At 38.9% G+C, this 18901-nt stretch overlaps 1 protein-coding gene across 3 annotated transcripts in view; it reads right to left on the bottom strand.

Moving 5' to 3' along the window:
- The window catches only part of FILIP1 (filamin A interacting protein 1), a 179285-nt gene that overhangs the window by 46333 nt on the left and 114051 nt on the right, over positions 1-18901 (bottom strand). For all 3 annotated transcript variants that reach the window (XM_041772293.1, XM_041772462.1, XM_041772377.1), the window contains exon 4: positions 13765-13943. In XM_041772293.1, the coding sequence (XP_041628227.1) occupies positions 13765-13943 (179 nt within the window). The remainder of the gene's footprint in view (positions 1-13764; positions 13944-18901) is intronic.

The following is an 18901-nucleotide window of genomic DNA, read 5'->3' as shown; positions in this document are numbered from 1 at the left end:
AGAAAAGAAGAGATAGAACATGTTTCCTACACATTTTGATAAAGATCTAGTTTAGCATATGGTAAGTGGGAGGTTTCTCAACGTGTGGGCGATTACTGGTCTTGCCAATTCAATATGCTTTTATCTCAGGAGGCATTTTTTGCTGCAGAGGAGGTTGTGCTCCAGAACTATAAGAAGTGAATGCACTGGTGAGCCGGAGTGGGCAAGCAAGGAGAAATCATAGGATATGATAAAAGCACTGCACTGGCATTCCTTAGTTGGGGGGGTGAGGAGAAGAGAACATTCTTCCATGATCTCTCCCTGGAGGTTTAGTAATGGTGTATTAAGACTGGGCAGTAGCTCTGTATACAATTGTGCCTCCTTCCTTGGGAGAAATAAAATCCCAAACTTCTCAAATGTTACAGATTCCAGAAGTCAGACAAATCTGTGAGCCTTAGAGAGCTGAGTAAATCAGAGAATATTGGAGGAAGGATGGTAGGTGTAAATAAGTGGGTAAAGTAAGAACACTTCTATAATTAGAATACATGATTTGCTGAAATTGTAACAGATGACAAAGACTGGGTAGACCAAAGCATTGCTCCCTTGTAACAGCACACAGGATGCAGAGTGGCCATAGTCCACCATTTCCAGTTCCCTTCACATTTCAGATCAGATACATGTACTTTCTTGAGCATTTAAGAATAAAATAAATAGAAACTTCTATAGGAAGTAAACTTTTATAGGAAATGAGAGCTATGCAGAAAATATAAAACAAATTCTTAAGGCACAGTGTTTCTGAGCTTAAGAGGAATGGATTGAGATTAAATAAAGTTGACTCTAGTGTATTTGCAATTGAAGCTCACATTCAGCCCCTGAATAATTTGAATAGTTTCTTGGCTAAGAGTTCACATCCAAGAGCTGAATATGTTATGCATGGAGCATAAAAGACCCAACCTTTGATTAATCTTTTCTGTTCAAACTTTTCACCACCACAAAGTACTTTCCAAACACAAGCATTCTTGGAAAAAGAGTGCATACTCCGTCAAGGAGCCAGAAAGAAGCAATCTCCAAACACTGAAAACACCACCTTCCCAAGTTCCAACTCCCTCTCTGGAGTCCAGGATTTGTAATGCTAATCTGAGTACCTTCTTCCATCCTGGAAAAAAGGGGAAAATATCAAAGTGATGGAGTTGAATATTCACTGTGGTGCTAAGAGAACATATGTTTCCAGCACTTTCCTTTCTTAACTCTTTCTTGGTATACAAATTTGTATGAAAACAGTATTTGGGGATCCCTGGGTGGTGCAGCGGTTTGGCGCCTGCTTTTGGCCCAGGGCGCGATCCTGGAGACCCGGGATCGAATCCCACGTCAGGCTCCCGGTGCATGGAGCCTGCTTCTCCCTCTACCTATGTCTCTGCCTCTCTCTCTCTCTCTCTCTCTCTCTCTGTATGACTCTCATAAATAAATAATAAAAAAATTTAAAAAAAAAAAAAAAAGAAAAAAGAAAACAGTATTTGCCGGGTATTTAGCATGATGACAAATGCTGCCAATTTCGGGCAACATTCCCAAGGGTTTTCATTCCAGGAGAAAAATCTCACTTATTACTTTACAATACCTGATTTTGTCCACGATACTGTAATAAATTACCAGCTTAGTTAAAAACTCAATCCAAATAGTTTGGAATTTGGGGGTCAAAACTCCCAACCATTTGTTAGAAAATTTCACTTTGAATCCAGTTGCTTTTACAAACTAGATGCAGTTGTTTTTCTCTGGAAACTACACATCTCACTAATGATTCAGTTAGTTCAAAAAAGATCTGAAAGAGACTTGGGTGTTGTGTTTCCAACTTACAGAATGCCTATCAGACTTGATCAATTACCTGGCATTACAATTACCTGATTTACAGTTGATAGTATCAGTGTACTGATCAGAAAAAAATATTTTTTTTTAATCTGTCACTATAAAGCACTAGTTATTTACTGTACTTTTGCCACTCGGGTAGACTCTGAAGCTGTAATAACTGACCAAAAATTTGCCTGTTAGTACCATTCTAGGCTAGCCTAACTATTTATTTCCTAATGATTTTCATTGTGTATTTCTTTTTTTTCTCCTCTAGATTTTATTTAATTATTTGAGAAAGAGAGTGTGAAAGAGACAAGGCTGGGTAGACAAGCAGGAGGGTTTATTTTTTTTTATTTTTTTGGAAGCAGGAGGGTTTAGAGGGAGAAGTGGACTCTGGGCTGAGCAGGGATCACTACCCATTTTCAATCCCAGGACCCTGAGCTGAAGGCAGCTGCTTAACCAACTGAACTACCCAGGCTCCCCTTCATGGTTTCATCTTCTGTACTTCCTGAGGGCTCTCTGATTAATACTGAAAATAGGCATACATTATTTTTCTTTGTGTGTGTATATATGTCAACTTTTTAAATCCAAAAGTTATAAGGTAAATCTGGGTTAGACTTTCTAAATAAGTGAATTTGTGGGTGCCTGGGTGGCTCAGTCAGATAAGCATCTGCCTTCGGCTCATCATGAACCCAGGGTCCTGGGATGGAGCCCCACACTGGGCTCCTTGCTAAGCAGGGAGTCTGCTTCTCCCTCTTCCTCTGCCCCTCCCCCTTGCTCATGTTCTCTCTTTCTCTCTAATAGATAAATATTTTTTAGAAAATAAAGTCCGTTTTCTCCCATGTTTATGAAAGTAACCTGTACTGCACATAAAAATGACTAAAATAAGTATTTTTAGGGGTCCCAACTTTTTCCAACTGATTTGGAATGCCATCTTTAACATATATTAAATTTAAAATTAAATTTCCATATCTACTATAATCTATTACCAAAATTTCTATCCTTCTCATTGATCTATTATTGTACCAATACAATACTATTTTACTTACTATAATTTTAAAATGAGTGTTTGGTTCTAGAAGGAAACTTTTCTACTACTTTTCATTTTCAAAATTTGTCTATTCTTGTTTGCATATTTTTTACTTGAACTTTAGAATCACTTCATTTATTTTTTTAAGATTTTATTTATTTATTCATGAGAGACACAGAGAGAGAGAGAGAGAGAGAGAGAGAGAGAGAGGCAGAGACACAGGTGGAGAGGGGAGAAGCAGGGTCTATGCAGGGAGCCCGATGTGGGACTTGATCCCAGGCCTCCAGGATCACGCCCTGGGAGCAACACAGGTGCTAAACCACTGAGCCACCTGGGCTGCCCGAATCACTTAATTTAGTTCCCATACTTTAAGAAAAATCATGATTATATTTTTATTGGGATCACATTAAATTCATGGATTAAAATAAGGAGATATCTGTATGCTGTTGGGTCCCCAGTTCTAGAATATAATAAAGTCTTTCCGTTGGTCCTAGCCTGGTTCATATCTCCGGGTAGCATTTAAATTTTTTATGTAGATCTTTCACATTCTTTATTTTTTAATATTTTATTTATTTATTCATGAGAGACAGAGAAAGAGAGGCAGAGACATAGGCAGAGGGAAAATCAGGCTCCACGCAGGAAGCCTGAAGTGGGACTGGATCCAGGGACCCCAGGATCACATCCTGGGCCGAAGGCAGGTGCTCAACCACTGAGCCACCCAGGTGTCCCAATCTTTCACATTCTTAAGTTTATTTCTAGATAGTTTCTATTTAATGTAGTTTATTTTGTCATTTGGAAATAGGAAAACTATTGATTTTTGTGCTATACTTTGTGGTAAGGGTTTTATATTCACTATCTCATGAACTTAAACAACTCTATGAGATAGGTACTCAGTTATATCCACTCTATAGATGAAAAAAAAAAAAAAAAAACCCAGGAATCAGAGGGATTAGATAACTGGTCCAAGTTTATAGACTAGAAAGTGGCAGAGTGAGAATTTGAAATCAGAGCTATTTGGCTCCAAATAAAATGCAGGAGACTGAGAAAACAACTGTCTCTTGGTCCAGATTTTTGAGGGGCTCTAGCACCCTGTAGCTAGAGTAACCCAGGGAGGAGTTAACCATAATTAAAGAGGTTTGACTTAGATCAGATGATCCTCTGAAGGACACAAACCATTTGTACTCTGGAACCACCACAGTGCCACGATTTCTCCTTAGCACATGTATGGATTATTTTACTAATAAAGGAGGTACTAATTGCAAGCCTCAAACTTATTTGTGCAAGAAATACAATTATTTTCATTTTTATGTATCTCTTGTAATCTCTGCTATGGGCTTCCATTACACTTTATCATAGTTTATTCTGTGTAGGCTCAGCTGAATCTGGTTTCCCTTAAAACATTTAAAGATTCCTCAGGCACATCATGATCTACTGAATTAATTCTATGGCTTCAGGACCCCATTTCCAGAATTGTGATTAAGTTCTATCACCATTAAGAAGTGGGTAAAAGGTCATCTAGTCATCATCCTTCCATACTGGCATTCTCTGAGATGCACACTATGGTCTTTTGTCTCAGGTGTCAATCTGCTCAGATTGCTGATCTAAATGAGTCACAGTTCTACCCTCATGGCCAGCCATCCTTCATCTATTCACATGGCCTTTCAGGAACATAGGGGAAAATCTAGATATTCTATTAGGGTTGCATATCAGACACCAATTTTTACTCCATTTCTCCTACATTATTTATTAGAGGGAGAGCCACAAGTTTTGCCATGCTTTTTGCTATGAACTGAATTGTATCTCCCTAAATTTCATATATTGAAGTCTTACCTCCCAATACGACTATATTTGGAGATGCAGCTTTGGGGAGTTAATGAAGGTTAATAAGTCATAAGGGTAAGGTTCTAATCTAATAGGATTAGAGGCCTTATAAGAAGATCGATCTCTCGGGCAGCCCAGGTGGCTCAGCGGTTTAGTACCACCTTTGGCCCTGGGTGTGATCCTGGAGACCTGGATCCAGTCCCACATCAGGCTCCCTGAATGGGGCCTGCTTCTCTCTCTACCTGTGTCTCTGCCTCTTTCTCTCTGTGTGTCTCTCATGAATAAATAAATAAAATCTTAAAAAAAAAAAAAATTCTCTCTCTTTCCAGGCACATGCACAGAGGAAAGGCCACATGAGCATATAGTGGGAAGGTGGCCATCTACAAGCCAGGAAGGGAGACCTCACCAGAACCCAACCATTCTGGCACCCTGATCTCAAATTTCGAATTTTCAGCCTCCAGAACTCTGAGAAAATAGATTCCTATTGATTAAGCCACCTAGTCTATTAGTTGAGACAGCCTCAGCAAACAAAGACACCCTTGGACTCCAACTAGTAATCTCCTTACTCTCAAATTATCCATATCACATCTATCTGTGGTTTATATTACTCTTCACCTTCCCTCTCTCCACCCTCTACTCCCCAAAAAAGCTCAGAACAGAGCCTCTTTTGCACTATCTCCTCCCACAAACAACATAGATGGCTCTTGCTTTCTTGCTTCTCCAAGAATCTTATCTAACAGAAAAGAAGAGGGGTGATAAAAACTGGAACCACTTGATGACATATTATTTCTAAGGCTCTACCTAGATCTTTGCTTCTGAAATCTAAAGACAAGATTCGCTTTCAGCAGCAGCAACTTTTCTTCAAGACAGTTGTTGCTTGTGGCTGGTTATTCAAATAAGGACAGGAGATAGGATAACAGAAAATATTAGGTTAAAAATCTAATTATTATCATATTGTAGTAAGTTTTTAAAAAATATTTTATTTATTTATTCATGAGAGACACAGAGAGAGAGACAGAGATGCAGAGATAAAGGCAGAGGGAGCCTGATGTGGGATTCGATCCCTAGACTCCAAGATGACACCCTGAGCCGAAGGCAGACGCTCAGCTACTGAGCCACCCAGCTGTCCTTGTAGTAAGTTTTTATATCTGAGCATAGGTGAATGAAAGTGTCAAAGCTGTAACAATATTATAATTGAATTACTTGGTCTTTGAGGTTGTAAGGGACACCTCACCCAGACTACCTAGGATGATGGGAGTTATTAGTGAGAATATCCCAAAGTAAATTAATGCAGAAAACTCTCTTCACAGCCAATCAGACTTAGACAGAAGTAAAATATTATATATCATTTTGTGGCATATACCTAAAGTTCTAGCAACCCAACAGAAATGAGTGTGACACAATGCTTGTCATCCTCTCAAAAGCAGGTGTCCACTGAAACCCCAGTCCTGTGAAATGGCTATTCTTTACTCTTAGAATATCTCTGCTTATTTTTCTTGGCTTCCTCTGTCTTAATGTTCTTCTGTTTCATATGCCCCAAGAAAGTGTTTCAATGGGTTCGTTGGTCCTATTTGATGAGGATCAAATAGAACCCACCATTTGGCAGTGTTCTCATGCCAGCTTACCTTATAGGCTTCAGCCTCCCTAATGTTTAGGCTATCAAATGTTGCAAACCAGCCACATTGGAGAATAAATAGCCAAAAGATGAATTTTGCTCACTGCACATTGTTTTATGAATTTGAGTCAACATTGAAAAACTAGAAGATTTTACAAAAATCAGAGTTGTCTTTCCTAAAGAATCAAAATTGGCAACAATGTGGCAAGTGAATTCACAACCTAAAATTGACTCAATCAGCCTGAGCTGAATTGTGACTTTTCCTGGTAGTCAGAGCATGCTATCTCCAGCCTAGCAGTCCCCACCACTCATGCAATATGTGCTGAAGGGCTGGATCTGCTTCTTTCATTTACTGTCTGGCATAGGAGGTGTCTGAGTCTGAGACCTTTGTGACCTTTGTCCAGGAGAGTTGATTCTGGTCTAAGTGGTTGTGACCAGCATTGACAGAGTCATGGGACACAAAAGAAAGAATGACAATTATGTGAAAGGAATTGCCTCTATTTCTCTCAGAAAAGGCCTCTTCAGTGAATCAGGTACTTAAGAGTTTCAGAAACTGGCAATTTCCTGAAAACTTTCTGAAAGAGAACAGTGCAATAATTGGTTCAGGCCTAGAGAGACTCTGACAACCTGATCAGTTCCCATTACTGAGCTCCCACTTTTTATTTCTCATATTTAAAATCTAAGTACTGTCCTTCATTCTTTCTTCTCTTAGGACTTTTCTAGAATAAGGGATATCAAATACCAGCACTGAGGTATTCTTATGTGTTAAAAGTCTTGAAAGAGTAAAGTGTGTTTCTTGTGTATTGTTTCTCAAGCCCTCCCTTTGAATGCTTTTCCTTTCTAGTGGTCAGTTTTCTAGTGGCTACCCCTTTATATAATATTAGAATCCTTCCTGGGGTGCCTGGCTGGCTCAGTCAGTGGAGCATGTGACTCTTAATCTCAGGGGTTGTGAGTTCAAGCCCCACATTGGATATAGAGATTACTTAAAAATAAAATCTTTAAAACACACACACACACACACATATGAATCTAATTAACTAAATCTCTCAGCTTGCCAGGTTAAGCCCTCAGATCTTGAAAATATTTTCATCATCCTTACCTATAGTAAAATGCAACAGTAATTAACATTCAGATTTAAATATAATCTAATAGGCTTTGAGATTGTACAGAGCCACCCAGATAGCAGCACTATAAGATCCTGAATCATCAGATATGATTTTGTTGTATATTTGAACATTTCTAAAGGAAAGTAAAATGCATTTGAGAATATTTTCCATAACAGGAAAAGTAAGTAAATTTACATCCTAATCTTTGATTAATCAGAAAATTTTGTTGACCAGATAACCCATTTTCCTAGGCATGTCTGTTAAATTTATATTACTAAGATTAAAAGTCTTAGATCAGAAGCCGCTAACTCAATGACTTTGAGAATGAGGATGCCATGAAGCTTGAGAAGATCACATCTACCTAAGACCTAGCATTTTTTTTATAGTGGGATCTGGTGAAATGAATCCCAAGAGTATTTTTAATGAGCCTAAGCATACTTAATCCAGGGAGTGCCTACTTCAGGATGAGTGACATGCTCCTGCTTCTACAGGGATGAAAGTAGGTATGTTACTATCCTGGATCTATTAACCTCTTAATAGTTAACCTCCATTAACCTCAACTCTTCTTCTAACTCTAAACTTCCAACCTAGGAAATTGTCTTTTTGAGTTGCCAATTGCCTGGTCCCTTTAAGATGTAACATCACAAAAAACAAAAAAAAAAGTAATATCACTTCCTTTACACCATCCCAACTTATTCCTATCCTCCAACACAAATACTCAGCTGTGAGCTAGGAGTAACATATCCCCTTTCCTTTCAATCACCTTCGTCCATAGGAAGTAGGATTTGCATATTACAAGGATAAGAGGAATTGGAAGGAGTTTGATCCTGATATTCTTTCAGAAAATCAACTGTAAAACATATTCCTTCTGTGATTGAATCTCTGAATTCTAATTCTTCTCATTTCTTAAAATATATTTATTCCCAGAAATTTTTTTGGCCAGGAGAACTCTGATATAGGTGGCATATCTTGTGACCAAGTAAGGTCTATTACTCAAATTCTGAATCTGCAACAGAATGGATGTGTAGTCCACAAAGTCACTGGCCAACTTTCTAAGTCATCTTTTCCTCCTTCATACACTGGGGAAATGAAGCATTTACTTTAATCAGAAGGTAGGAACTTGGAAGTAGAAAGGTTATTATATTTTACTATAAACTCAGTTCAAACATTGATTCTTCCAGTTAACTGTTAGTAGTAACCTTGGTAGAAGGAATTTATCCTTTCTGCTTCCCCATGTGCCAAAGAGGGATAGTAATTACACATCATATAGTTTTACAAGGATTAAACAGGATCTATATGTGTCCAGCATATTGGGGGAGTCAGTAAAAACTAACTCTACTATCCAACAGCATCTAGCAGGGTGCTAAGCACAGAGAAGGGAGCTCAGTTGTTTTTTGTTAGTATGTTCCATCTATTCTCTATGTCTCTCATGAATAAATATATAAAATCTTAAAAAAAAAAACCCACCAAAAAAAAAAAATGTTACATCTATTCATTACTTTCTGTTTGACTTGATCTTTTTACACATCATCGCAATCTTTTTCTACAAAGTGTTTTATTAGGACTCTCTAAGCTACCAGCAAGGAAAGTCCAATTTATTGCCATATTTTAGAGATAAGGCATTTAAATCTAAAAAAGAAGATTTAATGGGTATTATGCCAGGGAACCAAGTGTGAATTTTTTTCTATAAAGTGGGCTAGGATTATTTCCCAGGACTCCAGGCCACTAGAGAAGCTTTTTGAAAACTTGCCCTGCCTGGTCATTTCCCAGCATAGGCAAGTATAATAGTGCAGCCTGTCCCACAAGCCACCAGGCAAAGCCCATTCCTCTCCATGTTGATCAAAATAGGGCTTGAAAGCTTCCCTTCCATTCAAGCCCCTCTTCCTGCATTCTCTGCTTTGTAAGTTAAGAGATTTCTCTTGAGATGCTGATTTGTACTTAAAAAAAAAAAATGAACTTATGCTTGGAAGGCTTGCTGCAATATTATATGATGATGTAATTATTTATGTAGTCGTGGCTGAGCCTATAGAAGCCAAAAGCTTTAAAATCTATATCTGCAGTTATAGATTTAGACAGCACTCCCCCACGTCATTTACACACACAAACACACATACCTCTCAAATATTCTCTTTAAGCTTCAGACCACTTTTTGATGTAATTGTGTTCTATTTTGACATTCTTGAAGCAGCCCGAGTGAAGCTTAAGATTAAAATCACAAGTCTTGCAGTTCAGACAGAGAATAAAGTATAAATGCTGAAGGTGATCTCATGTGCTCAGAATTAAGCCTTTAAAGGTCAAGTTGACTTAAAATATGGACCAAACAATGTAGCATTTAGAAAGGGAGCTTTCTTTACCCGTTTTTAACTAATGCAATGAACGATATTTCCAGCTTTATTATTAACAATGCTGGTTAAGCAATGCATTTTTTCCATGCCATTTCCTCTTTTTAATTTGGGAATATGACTATTTATAAAAATAAATATGCAGTAAATGATGGTAATAAATTATGATCACAGTCTGCTGACTTAGAATAAAGGAAGCTGAGAACAGTATATTGACCATTTCAGGTTCTTAATTTGTGAAATTTTTATGTAAAATGAATTTAACAACTCCTTAAAAGTTAAAAATAATTTCTGCTTCTATTATTTTTATACTTGCAGGGTCTAGGTCAGTGGCAATAACAAGGAGTTGTTTGGAGGGGGGCTTTAATTAGCCCCTCATAACCATCATCAGTCTCCCATCATAACTGCCTCAAACAGAATCCAACCAAGGTAGAGCACTGTGTATACTATTCAAACTTAGCTCCAAACAAGTCCCCAGGCTGCTTTTTCCAATAGATCCTATCTTGATAGTCTAGAGACACCACTGGTCTGAATATCTCTATTTATATCCTTCCAATAACCATCATTCTGCCTTCTAAGAGCTTATGTCATAGTTTGGCCCTAAGAGCAGGGAGGTGGGGAGCCCACACACAGAGAGAGAAAACAAAAGAGCCATTTTGCACAAGGGACTCATTTGCACAAAAGTGTTAGACCACTGTGCACCATGATCTGAGTTGAGCTACATAATTCTTCTGGGCCTCAATTTCTCTACCTATAGAATGAAGGACTTAAAGGGACTGATCTCATAAATCCTTTGCAGTGCTCTGAGCCTCAGATTCCTAGTCTCGAGTATCTGAATTTGGATTGCTTAGCAACTCCTGCTCCTGTATACCTGGGTCCCTTTTGTTATCTTTAACCATTTCTCCACAGGAAATGAAAAACTCTAGCAGAATAATTACAGAGAACCACTCCTAGATGCTACCCCGGTGGGGAAAGTCAGAAAGTCACCTAGCTGGCACCCCTCCATCACCCCACCACCACCAGATGAAAAGCTATCTGGAGTGGAGACCGCCTGCAGAGTTGCATATTCAGCAGGAGAAGTTGGGTAAGATCGTATGAAGCAAACCACTCGGCTTATCTCAAGTCTCACTTCCTTCCTTTACTCATGGTCAACAGTACAAACAAAGGGAACTGTTTCCGAAGTAAAGTTCTTGGCTTTTTGTTTTCCCCTTACCAAAAGGACTTTTCTGGAGAAGGGGAAGGGAGTGCAAAACAAAGAAGGAAACAAAGGACTTGAACTGGCTTACAGAAGGACTCCCACTGAGGCTTAGAAATGTGGGTTCTGTATGAGCAACCCAGCATCCCCTGCAGGAGCCTGAGGGGATCTGGTGGTGGCGGTGGTGCTCCCAGGCAACTGGGGGAGGGGAAAGTAAGCCTCGGGGGTCAACAAACTGCCAGCTCCCTTAAGTAGATCTAATTATGACTGCTTACTTCAAAAAGAGGATTTAACCCAAAGCAGATTTAGCAGGGTAGTTTCCAAAGGGCAGCAGGAATCCCTGGCCTGACCTTTGAGAAAATCCTCTAGGCTTCACCGCCCTGGGGAACTCAGCAAGCCAGTCATGGTGAACTCCTCAGGTCACAGAGAAATTCAAGGATTCCAACTTATCAGGATCAGGGTCCTAGTGGGGGTGTTTGATTTAGTATAAGGGTTGTCTGACAGGGCGTGCCCACCGCAGACTGTGCACTGGTGGTCAATCAGAGGACTGATAGGGGAAAAACATTTAAGACAAAAAAATATAAAGCACTAAGGTATAACCTGTTAAGTCAAAAATATGATTTCAAAACCTTAAGGGGGTTTGGTATGTAAGTGAGCATCAAAGGTCTCTTAGCGAATTCTTATCTAAGACATGAAAGTTTGCTGAAGCATCCCAGTAGTGCTACAAAGTATCAAAAGCATGTTAAGATAATTTTAAAAAAATATTTACTTCAATTTTGAGAACGCTCCACACAGTGCTTTGCTCAGGAGAAACGGTTGCTGGAGTTGTTTTAGTAAAATCAGACACTCCAAAAGGGTACAGAGGATTGGAAGTGTTCATCTAGATAGAGTTGATCAACCTGAAGTTAGTAAATAAACACATCTGGAGTAGGCTCATTGTATAATATAAAAGCACTTTGTGAACTATAAAGCTCTTCATCGTGTGTTATGATTTCAATTACTCACACAGAACACAAAAATTAGCAAGACAGAAAAAGAAAGAAAAGGAAACAGCCTGGATCTGGATAATACAGTTTCTCCATCTATGCACTTCATGCAACTAATGAATCACTGAACTCTACCTCTGAAACTGATAATACACTATATGTTAATTAATTGAATTTAAATAAAATTTCTTTAAAAATAAAAATAAATAAGCTAACAACTCTGTACATGAACTAGTGCCACCTTGGGCATTTAGCTTACATGGGAAACTGTAGAAAAGACAAGTGTGTATGGTTCTATATCAAATAATTTACAACATGATTGGAAAACAATCCACACAGGTGTTCTTTAAAATTATTTGATTTCAGATCTTTTAAGAAGTCACTATCAAACAAGCTACTGCTCTTTTACCTGACCACATTCCAACACAGAACACCTTAACCAGAGGGCTGTTGTAAATATTCATAATTTACACCTTCAATCAAACCTTTGTTTTCAAGATCTGTGCTTGAGGGTGGAAAGTTCATAGAGACTGAGGAAGTGGAGTTTATTCTCACTGCGTGGTTACCCAAAAAATGTCACATTAGACCATTCATTTGTTCAAACATGAAGCTGATAAACCTGAGTTTACGGGAACAGAAGACCGGTTTAAAGAATTTGAAAGTATTGTACATGACACTCCAGGAAAGAGAACTTTGTTCTCTTTTCCAGAAACTTCTTCTTCCCCAAGGGATGTGCCAAATCCAATAAGTAAAAATTACCAATAGTTTTTTAAATTACCAATATTTTTTAAAAAATTGAACAAAAACCTGTTCTGCTTCATGCTTTTATTTACTCTTACTATGACAGCTTTTTCTTATAAACAAACTAATCCTGGAAAACCAGATCTCTTTCTTGTAACTATAAATATACAATAAAGCTGGGATTAGTAAAGCTGTTCCCAGGTGGCTCTTAATTTGCAAGTCCTAAACACAGAAGCAGACACACTTGGTAACTCAAAGAATCAGGATTGAATGTCACTGGTTTCAAAGATTGTGGAATTCACAGACATAACCATTCAGCCGAGGAAAGAAAAGGGAAAGAACAAGAAAAAAGAAGATGCTGAAAAAACTGGTGTGCATAGAAGAGTTAATTACACAGGTTCTCAAGATGGAGTCTACTTCAAATGCGGTGATCCCCAGTCTGAGAGACCCACCTGCCAGGACAGAAATCAATGCTCAACATGCAGAGCTTTTTTAAATTTTGTGTTGGTTCTGTTTTTGTTTCTTTTTCACTGAATTTACATGATCCTTAGAAAGCAGATAGTTCTAGTCATTGAGCAATTTATACAAACCAAATAAACCAAATATCAATTTATACAAATTTATATGAGCCAAAGATTTTCTGTTGTGAAATTGTGATATTACGAAGGAATAGGATTCATTTTAAATGTTTAAGCTTAATAATTTGTCTTCCTGAATCAGTGGATTTCAACCACTTACTCAGGAAGTAGAAGTAGATTACTTCCCATAGAAGGACATGAGTAGAGAGGCTTTGCAAATGTAGATGCTTCACTGATCATATAGAAGCTCCCTGGGTTTGTTTCCAGCTGTACAGTTATTTGGCTTTGAACATCCTACAGGAAATCTGGTGTCCCACTCCTGTGCACCCCCCAAACCTGTTCCCATGGATAATTCCAGGTGAAAGTCTGCCTCACTTTCTACAAGCTGCTGAGATCACAAGCCCCTCGAAAATCAGAGTTGGAACCTGTCTGCAATGTCGCTGGATGCTAGGTTGATTCTTGACAAGAGGCGCAGAGGCAAAAGGACTGCAGGCATCTCAGTGCGCCTGGTGGCATGTGTGCACATTACCTCTCCCGCTCCTGCTCCAGCAGGTTGGTGAAGTCGTCGCTCTTGTTCATGTAGTCAGTGTGCTTGTGCTTCTCGCTCTCTAACTCGTACACCGTGCGCCTGTGGCACTTCTCTGCCAGCAGCAGCTGCTCTAGCATGCGCCGGTACGTCTCTTTTTGTTTTTCCTCGAGTCTGTCCAGCTGAGTAAACAAACATGAGAGCGAGCTTAATATTTTATTTGATTTGCATATGACTCCAAATATTATATTGGTCTACTGATTTATTATCTGAAGGAGAGAACATTGAGTCTGGTGTTCTCTGTCATCTTCCCCGTCCCATCATTTTGTCTAGGCCAGCTGGCTTTGTAAACTAACCAAAATAAGGCTGTGGTAATTTCTGGCCTTCTAGCCCTTTTTCTGTGAACAGATGGTACAGCTTCTAAACTTTTGAGAGAACAAATTCTTTCACCATTTCCGTGAGATGGCACAAAACCCTGTGCTTAGGAAGAAAGAGGATGATAGCCTTCCTGCTTTCAGAAAAATTAAGAGCTCAGCATGTACCTGTACCAAACTTCTCCCCTGAGAAGTCATTACCATCAACACAATCTTTTTTTAAAGATTTGCAATTACATGCACTTCTAGGAAAACTATAGGAAGGATCTATGGTCCTCTCTCTTCAAGATATGTTAGTTTTAGGGGGATTTCAGAGCGTAACAGGGAATGTGTATCTCGGACTAAAAGAGATGCTGTCAAATATTATTACAGGACCTTTAAAAATATTTATCTATCTATCTATCTATCTATCTATCTATCTATCTATCTATCTATTTATTTATGAGAGCATGTGAGCATGAGCCCGGCAGTGGGGGTGGGGAGTGGGTGGGGAGAGAAGGGGAATGTCAAGCAGTCTCCCTGCTGAGTGTGAAGACTGTCACAGGTCTGGGTCTCACGACCCAGAGATCATGACCTGAGCCCAAAATCAGGAGTCTGATGCTTAACCGACTGAGCCACCCAGTTGCCCCTATTACAGGACTTTTTGTAGTATTTCTCTGGCCAGGTTCTAAGATCTTTAAGGGGTGCCTTGATTATGTGTTTAGTTCCTACTGCCAAGCACAGAACCTGGAACAAAGTAAGTGTTCAGTAAATGTTTATTAAATTGGACCAAATCTTGCAATATTGACAGTTCCCCCATCCTACTCTCCTCTTCAAACTGTAGTTTAGGGTTTCTCAACTTCAGTACTATTGACATTTCAGGCCAAATAATTCTTTATTTTGAGTGGCTCTTTTGTGTACTGGAAGGTATATAGTAGCATCCTTGGCCTTTGCCCCATAGGTGCCAGTGGTACCACCTTCAACTGTGACAAACCCATTATCAGATGCTGCCAAATGTCCCTTGGAGAGCAAATCACCTCTACCACCACCCCTTAAGAACCTTGCTTTAGTTGAAACAGACATATTTAAAATTCATTCTCAATCCACAACCTATTCCCTGAAATCTAACACGGTAATTCCATTTGGTATCAGCATCAGAGTTTTTCCCCTGGTTCTCCATATTTGTCCCTTAGTCAGATGGATGATCTGAGGTTCCCTCTGTAGTTGTATGGGATCTCCATTGTGAATGGAGGCCCCAAATAAAAGAGATACCATCACCCACATAATCCTCAGCATTTCTGACCAGATCACCATCCCTTTGTGTAAGAGCTGGTGACCAGACAGACTGGTAGAGAACACCAGGTTAATTGGTGGCTAATAATATTTGATACCATTAGGAATTGACAAATTGTACTTTTATGTGTTCTGATAAATTTCTATAATCTTAAAGGGACAGCTTGTACAAAAGATTTCCTTCATGGGAATATCTTCTAAAATATTCTCTCCAGGAACTTTTCCATCTTCCTACTATGTGATTTTCATCATATATTATAGAATTTGTCAAGTATTTCTAAAATATCATCATCATCAATGTAGAAAGAGCAACTCTTTCCCTTTTTTGATCCTTTCTACTTTATCATGAATGAAGTAGGACCCACTTTCTTTTTGAAAGTATTTGGAAGAGTAGCTTCTGCCTGCTTCTTCATACCCTCCCCCATTCTTCCCTAAGGAAGGAGGGGTGACTTATTTGAAAGTTGTAACCCAGCAAATCGCACTACTAGGTATTGACCCAAAGCACATACAAATACTGATTTGAAGGAGCATATGCATCCCAATGTTTATAGCAGCATTATCAACAATAGCCAAACTATGGAAAGTGCCCATGTGTCTATCAACTGATGAATGGATAAAGATATGATATATACATACAAAGGAATATTACTCAGTCATCAAAAAGAATGAAATCTTGCCATTGCAACAATGTGGAGAGAGCTAGAGAATAAAATGGTAAGTGAAATAAGTCAGTAAGAGAAAGACAAAGACCATATGATTTCACTCATATGTAGAATTTAAGAAGCAAGACAAGGGAAAGGAGAAAAAAAAGATAGTTGTATTTGGGATAGGGAACTAATAAGCAGCTCAGCATTTTCATTTCTTAGTTTTTGCTCTGCCTGCCATAAAATGGTCCATTGTGCTCTGAAGGCCCAAACTCCCCTCAAGTGGTTTCTCCAAAGTCTAGAAGGGAAAGCAATAGAAAGCCCGGTGGTATTCATCTATCTATTCAGATCAATAATAAAACTAATTATTTAACTCATCTATCCAACTCCTGTAGTTACCCCTCAATCTCTTTGAAGAACTCTGGAGAGAAAGATGGGGACATTATTCATAGAGTAGCTAAGATACTCAGAAAAATAGACACTGTGAGGGCATCTGGAGAAATACAGCTTATGTTGATAGTGAGTATTCTAAGGGAGCCCATGGAGAAGGGAGACCTTAGCTTTAGTACGTCCTGTCCATGTGGGGCTTTGGGACTGGTTTGTTCTCAGCAGCTACAGTCCTGAGGCTGGCTCACTGGAGCAGTTTCTGGGGTCTCAGTAAGCAATGTTCCCCTCAACTACACTAGTACAGCTTGACCCCAGCACTGATCACATAATCAGGAAAACAGTCTTTTCTCTCTTAATGCACTGAAAGGATGCTGCTACACTGGCATGCCACTGTTTTTCACACTAAACTGCAGACCCAGACTTGTGACTGCAGAGGTCACAAATTCCTCTTTAGCAATAAAGCATTAGAGTGTGAGGATTTAGCTTTCAATTTTAAATTTTAGATGTAAAAACCAACATAGGTAGCAAGAAATCAGCTGTATGATACTCTTTTTCTTGTTATTTTGTTTGGAACTACATAGAGCTTCCAGGAGAGAACTTAGGTGGGCTAACCTCTCTCTTGGATCTATGTGGCTTGTCTAGAGGCTCTGAAGACCATCTCCATAACTATGGGCTCTGTAGATTCATTAATCCTGTACACTGTGTCCATGACTTTTGGTTTTTAGGATCCAAACTGTGGTTCAACCATAGAGGAATGGTTGCTTTTATTAATGAATGGTGAAAGTGAAATGGGAACCTACTACTTTAGAAATACAGCTCCCACTTGAACAGAGGTAGAGGGAAAATTAAATGAGATCATCATCTTGCTAAGAGTAACATGGGCGTGGATTATATTGGGTCATTTTGCTTGAGATAAATTGACTATGGAACCAAAGATTTTCTTGTATTTTTAATATTTAGGCATGTGAGGTTGGTATCATGATAATTGCATGTGTTCTAATAATTCTTTAGACTCTTTGATAAAAGGGGGTCAGGGGGACTTTAGGATGTAGTAGTTAAACTTTGAAAATGCTTAAGATTAAGGTCCCTCTGGCTAAGGCTAAGTAGAATAAGAACTGGAAAGGAAAGAAACTGAAACCTTGATTTCTTAGGAATTTAGCATAAGAATTTTGAACTTTGATATCCTGGACTTTAATTCATAAAGTAGCTCAGGGGGATTTAATATTTGCTGCTTGATTTTTCCCCAGATTTTGGAAAGGCAGGGAGTCCACCACATGGGGTTCATTGCTTAACCTCTGGTGAGTTCTATTGGATAACTTCATTGGTCCTAATTTGGTATGGAAATTAAAATAAGCAGTGATTTTTGGGCTTGAGGTGCATGCAGCATGGCATCTAAGAACAAGAGTTAGATTATCCACTCATGGTCCCAGGAGGCTAATTGTATTGTGATTGTATTGGGATCATTTCTCATGAAGTTGGAAGAAGGATTCTGGCTCCTGCTTAATGACAACTTGATTATTAAGTCCAAAGGATCAGGAGACACAAAATTTGTGTCTAATATGATAGACACAAATGTGTCTAATCCCAGTCCTAATATGGTAGAAGATAAATCTTTTCTCCTTCTAGCATTCTATTTCTTCCACAAAGCAGGACCTCACTTTTTGTCAATATTGGGAAAAGTAGCTTCTGTCCTCTCTACCTCCTCACTCACTCCTTCCCAAGTGAGGGATAACTCTTCAGATTGTGAGTTGAGGAGAGAAAGAAACCAAAAAGCATGCCTAGCTAAGCCAGTTCTAAAAAGACCACCCACAGGTTGGGTGTTTTCTGCTCCACTCCTCTGTTCATGAGATAGGAACACTTGGGTTAGGCCTACCTTCTGAAGGTAGGTCAGAAACACTTTTCTGTGTGTACTTTCCATAAAACTCAGAGGGTTAGAAGCAGTGCTTTTGGGTAAGTGTGTGTGATTTCAGACCTATCTCTCCTTTGAGGTGTCACCCCAAGCTCTAACTTAGGAGAAAAGAATTAGGAAAATCTAAATGATATCAATTATCCAAACTGAGTTCTTCAATCTGGGTGATTATCATAATAATAATATTTAATGAATATTTTGACCTTGTTAGGTCTTTTACTCCTTCAACCCCTCCGAGTTTGACACTAGTTAAAGGTGTGAGCAAGTATCACACTCAAATCCCAGCAAATGCTAATGGCTAATACTTATTGAGGATGTGGGATTTACCAGACACTGTGTTAAGAGCCTTACAGGCATTGCTTCATATAATCCTCACAAGTTTAGGAGATACACACTGTGATTACTCCCACCTAAGAGATAAGGAAATAAGCTTAGAGAGCTGAAGTGACCTGCCCAAAGCCATATGCAGCTAGCTGGTAACGAAGACTCTCCAGACACGAAAGTGAATCCAGCCAGTTGACTGCATCACCTCATAAATCATCTCTTAACATTTT

This window comes from Vulpes lagopus, chromosome 1 (assembly GCF_018345385.1).
Source record: "Vulpes lagopus strain Blue_001 chromosome 1, ASM1834538v1, whole genome shotgun sequence".
Classification (NCBI taxonomy): Eukaryota; Metazoa; Chordata; class Mammalia; order Carnivora; family Canidae; genus Vulpes; species Vulpes lagopus.
Note: the sequence above shows the minus strand (reverse complement) of the source record. Positions and strands in the feature narration are given on the sequence as shown.